This window comes from Zingiber officinale, chromosome 11A (genome assembly GCF_018446385.1).
Source record: "Zingiber officinale cultivar Zhangliang chromosome 11A, Zo_v1.1, whole genome shotgun sequence".
NCBI lineage: Eukaryota > Viridiplantae > Streptophyta > Magnoliopsida > Zingiberales > Zingiberaceae > Zingiber > Zingiber officinale.
In genome coordinates, this window is record NC_056006.1 from 84,231,760 (window position 1) to 84,236,859 (window position 5,100).

At 41.0% G+C, this 5,100-nt stretch overlaps 1 protein-coding gene across 1 annotated transcript; it reads left to right on the forward strand.

Annotated features, from left to right (window-relative positions):
- Positions 1-1,707: 1,707 nt before the first annotated feature.
- On the forward strand, positions 1,708-5,100 carry LOC122032723 (putative pentatricopeptide repeat-containing protein At5g09950). Its single transcript, XM_042592037.1, has one exon. It carries the CDS (start codon positions 1,718-1,720, stop codon positions 4,922-4,924), a length of 3,207 nt encoding a protein of 1,068 aa, XP_042447971.1. The 5' UTR covers positions 1,708-1,717; the 3' UTR covers positions 4,925-5,100.

Here is a 5,100-nt window from a genome sequence, read left to right on the forward strand (position 1 = left end):
CTATTAATGAAGCCAAGTAGTTGAAAATCATGGTGAGTAAAGCCAGGTGAAAAACCTGATGAGTGAAATTAGGAAGAGGGAAATCTTGTTGAGTAAAGTCATAGTGAGTGAAGTTAGGTAGTGAACTAGTCCTGATGAGTAAAGCTAGATAGTTGAAAATCCAGGTGGATCAAGGTTGATCAGACACCTAGTGTTTGAAAGTCCAAGTGGGTCATGGAGGATCAGACACTTGGTATGAGACGGTAAGTCTAAGGGGGTCAAGGTTAATCGGACAGCACAAGGAGAAAAGTCCAAGTGGGTCAAAGGATTGATCAGACACTTGGTAAAGAAAATCCAACAGACCAAGATTGATCATATGCTAGGTAAGGAGGAGTTCCAACAGGTAATGGTTAATCAAATGTTGGGCAAGGGTGGGTGAAACAAGTTAGGATTGAGCAATCAATTAAGGTAATCGATTGGTCAAATCGATTTGGCCAAGTCTAATCAATTGATTCAATCAATTAGGGCAGGTTATTCATGATAATAAAGGTGGCAGAATCGATTGAGAAATCAATTACGTCATGCTTAATCGATTACGATAATTGATTAAGTAGTTTTTGCGAGTACACAGAGAACTTTCTAGTCAATTAGGAAGGCCTAATCGATTAAACTTTAGAAAAATTATCGTTATGTGGGTTGCTGACGTGGTAATCGATTAAGGAGAATCTTAATCAATTAAGGCGCCAACGGTGCCCCTAGAAAAGGATTTTTCATGCACTATTTCATCATCTCCGCCAGTTCTTGAAAGCTTAGAACTAAGGTGTTGCTACACTTCCAAGATTACAAGAGGCATTCACAGACAACAAGAGATCAAGTAAGAAGGTTTTAATTTGTATCTGTGTATTTACTTCTTATTTCGAGTTGTATTTCTTGTTTTTGAGTTATAGAGAGTTCTCTGTGTCCGGATTGTTTTCTAGAAGAAGTATTTATATAGTGGAGAGTATACTCGAGTGTAGATCCTTGGATTATTCATCTCTTCTTGAGGTGGATATTAAGTAAATCCTTATGTTAGTATTGGAGGAGCTTGCTTCGAGTATTTCTGCTGCAAAAGATTATCTTCAACGAGATGAGCGAGCTATTCACCCCCCACTAGTTTCGAAGTGTCCCAACAATAACTTATATCAAGAATAGAAAATCATACAATATATTCTATCAAAGAAATAAAAATAGCAAGTGAAATACTAATTTTATTTTACAAAGAATGAAATATTTTCTGAATTCATTATTGCATAGTAGATATTATTGATTATTCTGATGACTACTACATTTGAAGAATGAAATTTTTTTAAATTAAAGTTCAACCATTATCCAAATAAGATTAAAGGCATATTGTTATAATTTCGATTAAGAATGTGTTTCTATATTAATTTATGACTTTGTAGATAAAAAATGTATTTCGGGTATTTAAGATTTAAGAAAAAATTTATTTTAAAATTCAAGACACTGGATCAATGTTAGATGAGTCACGGACCGTTCCGCAATAATCAATCCGCAGCATGTTGGCTAGACGCTTATTATGTTTGTCCGGTTTTGTTTATCAATTGATTAATCTTATCGTAATATGTCAAGCGAGAGCATGCGAATAAGATCCGACCCGATAGACACAACGTTCGGTCGGCACACGGTCTTCTTTAGCGACTCCGCTCTATCGAATCCGAACCCGTTCGATTCGCCACTGATGCGCCGCCCATTTGTGCGACTACTCGCTTCGTCGTCGCACCAATCTCACGCCCACGCCGTAGCTCGCCCTCCCCGTCCTTCGATCTCTCTAGACCAACTGTTCCCGCAGCGTCCCGGTGTGCAGGATGATCTTTTCGCTCAGCGCAGGGGACCTCGCGGCAGTCTCGCTTTCCCGGCTTCCTCCGGGGCATCAATCCAGCCAGCTGCCAGCGAGCACGACTCCGCATACCAACAGCTCGTCCGGCGCTATTTGGCCTCCTCCGACCTCGGCGACGCCAAAAGCCTCCACCTTGAGTGGATCAAGAGCGGCTTCACGTCCGACGTGTTCTTGTCCAACAACGTGGTCAATCTCTATGCTAAAGCCGGCGACTTGGCGACCGCTGCCGAGCTGTTCGATGAAATGCCGGAGAAGGACGCGGTTTCCTGGACTTGCTTGATTTCAGGATGCGCTCGACATGGATTGTGCGACGAGAGCTGCCATTTTTTCCGCTCGATGCTTCGGTCTGGGATTGAACCTTCGCAGCTCACGTTTACTAGTGTTCTTCGAGCGTGCGGTGTCTCTGGTCCTGACCGGTTGCTGCTAGGAACCCAAGTCCATGGTTTGATCTCTAAAACTTCGAGCTCTATAAGCACATTAGTCTGCAATGCGCTAATCTTGATGTATGGTAGTTGCCGTTTGGATTCTGCGTCGAATGCACGACGAGTGTTTGATTGGACATCAGAAAAGAGTTCGATCACATGGAACTCGATCATCTCAGTCTATTCGGAGAGAGGAGATGCTGAGTCCGCCTTTGAGCTGTTCTCTGAGATGCAAATGGGTAATTCAGGATGCTGTTTGAGACCCGATGAATTCACATATGGCAGTTTGATAACTGCAACTTATGGTTGCTTTTATGCTTGCTCTGTTCTTGAACAAATGCTTGCCTATTTATCCAAGTCAGGCTTCTCAAGAGACCTATATGTTGGCAGTGCACTAGTTAGTGCATTTGCTCGATCAGGAATGCTTGATAGAGCTAAGGAAATATTTTGTCTATTGGATGAGAAAAATGCTGTTTCGATGAATGGGTTAATGGTTGGACTGATCAAGCGGAACCTTGGCGAAGCAGCAGTAGATGTGTATCGAGAAGCAAGAAGATCAGTTATAGTCAATGCTGATTCTTATGTGATATTGCTGAGTGCACTGTCTGCATTCTCAGCATTGGAGGAAGGATTAGGAATAGGAAGGGAGATTCATGGTTATGTCATCAGAAATCGATTAATAGAGAAACATGTCGCTATAGGGAATGGCTTGATTAATGTGTATGCGAAGTATGGTGATGTTGATAATGCAGCCAAGGTTTTCAGCCTGTTGAGAGTTAAAGATCAAGTCTCCTGGAATACCATGATCACTTGTCTTGATCAGAATGGGCTTTCAGAGGAGGCTCTAACAAACTTTCATCTGATGCTAAGAAATGGTGTTTTGCCTTCCAAATTTTCAGTTATTAGTACATTAAGTTCATGCGCTAGATTAAGACTTACAAATGCAGGTGTGCAGTGTCACTGTATTTTGACCAAAGTAGGGCTTGACATGGATGTTTCTGTGTCAAATTCTCTTCTTACAATGTATGGAGAATGTGGTAAAATGTCTGATTGTTGGAGAGTTTTCAGCTACATGATTAAGCATGATCTGATCTCATGGAACAGTATAATTGGGGCATTAGCAAGCAATGGAGCATTCCTTATGGATTCAGTGAGGATTTTCTTAGATATGATGCGAAGCGGTTGGTACCCCAACAATGTGACAATCATAAATGTCTTTGCTGCTGTCTCTGCACTATCAGATCTTGGGATGAGCAGGCAAGTTCATAATCTAGTACTGAAACATCGAATGTCAGAAGACATTGTGGTTGAGAATTCTCTCCTATCAAGCTATTCAAAGTCTGGGGATATGGATTCTTGTGAGCGACTCTTCTACAAAATGGCTGATAGGAGGAATGGTGTCTCATGGAATTCAATGATCTCAGGATATATCCAAAACGGGCTAATGCAGAAGACCATGGATCTAGTATATTCTATGATCCGCAGGGGGCCAAAGATGGACTCTTTTACTTTTGCCACTGTTCTAAGTGCTTGTGCTTCTTTAGCAGTACTAGATCATGGGATGGAAATACATGCTTTTGGAATAAGAACTTATTTGGAAATTGATGTAGTAGTAGGGAGTGCACTGGTTGATATGTATGCCAAGTGCGGAAGAGTTGATTACGCTTCGCGGGTTTTTGAATCCATGAATTTGAGAAATGAATTTTCATGGAACTCTATGATTTCTGGTTATGCTAGGCATGGGAATGGAGATGAGGCTCTGAAGCTCTTTAACAAAATGCAAAGTTCAGGTCAGTGTCCAGATCTTGTTACCTACGTCGGTGTTTTGTCTGCATGCAGTCATGCAGGATTGGTGGAAGAAGGTTTGGAGCATTTTGAATCAATGAAGAATCATAGTTTGGTTCCTCAAATTGAGCACTATTCATGTGTCATAGATCTCTTAGGCCGAACAGGCAAGTTAGATGAAATGGAGGACTTCATTATTAGAATGCCTCTGCGGCCAAATGATATGATATGGAGGACTGTGTTAGTTGCTTGTCACAGGTCAAAAGATGGTGCTAAGAGAGAGATAGCGAAACAAGCATCCAAAATGCTTTTGGAAGTGGAACCTGAAAATCCAGTTAACTATGTCCTCATTTCTAACATGTTTTCTTCAAAAGCAAGGTGGGAAGATGCAGCGAGAATTCGAAAAGTTATGCAGGCGCTACCAGTAAAGAAAGAAGCAGGGTGTAGTTGGGTCACATTACAGGATGGACTTCATGTTTTCGTTTCAGGAGATAAATCACATCCAAACACTGAAAAGATTTATGCCAAGCTACATTTTCTAATTCAGAAGATAAGAGAAATAGGTTATGTTCCTCAAGTAGATTTCTCATTGTATGATATAGAGTTGGAGACCAAAGAAGAGCTATTGAGTTATCACAGCGAGAAGCTTGCAGTTGCATTTGTCCTCTCTCACTCTTCGACAATCCCAATACGGATCATGAAGAACCTTAGAGTTTGTGGTGATTGTCACTCAGCTTTTTGCTACATTTCTAAGATTGTTGAGAGAAGAATAACTTTACGTGACTCTATCAGGTTCCATCATTTTGAGGACGGTAGATGTTCGTGTGGTGATTTTTGGTAGCGACAAACTACGGTTTGCTATATAACAAATCTGAATTTGCAGGGTTTTGCTGCAAAATTTATTTTGCTCACTAGACTAGTGTTGCATAATGTGGCCAATGTAGGGGCTTCTTAGAGATTCTCCTTTTGCTAGAACAATATTGCATCATTTGACTTCTCTTTAGGATTTTGGTGGAA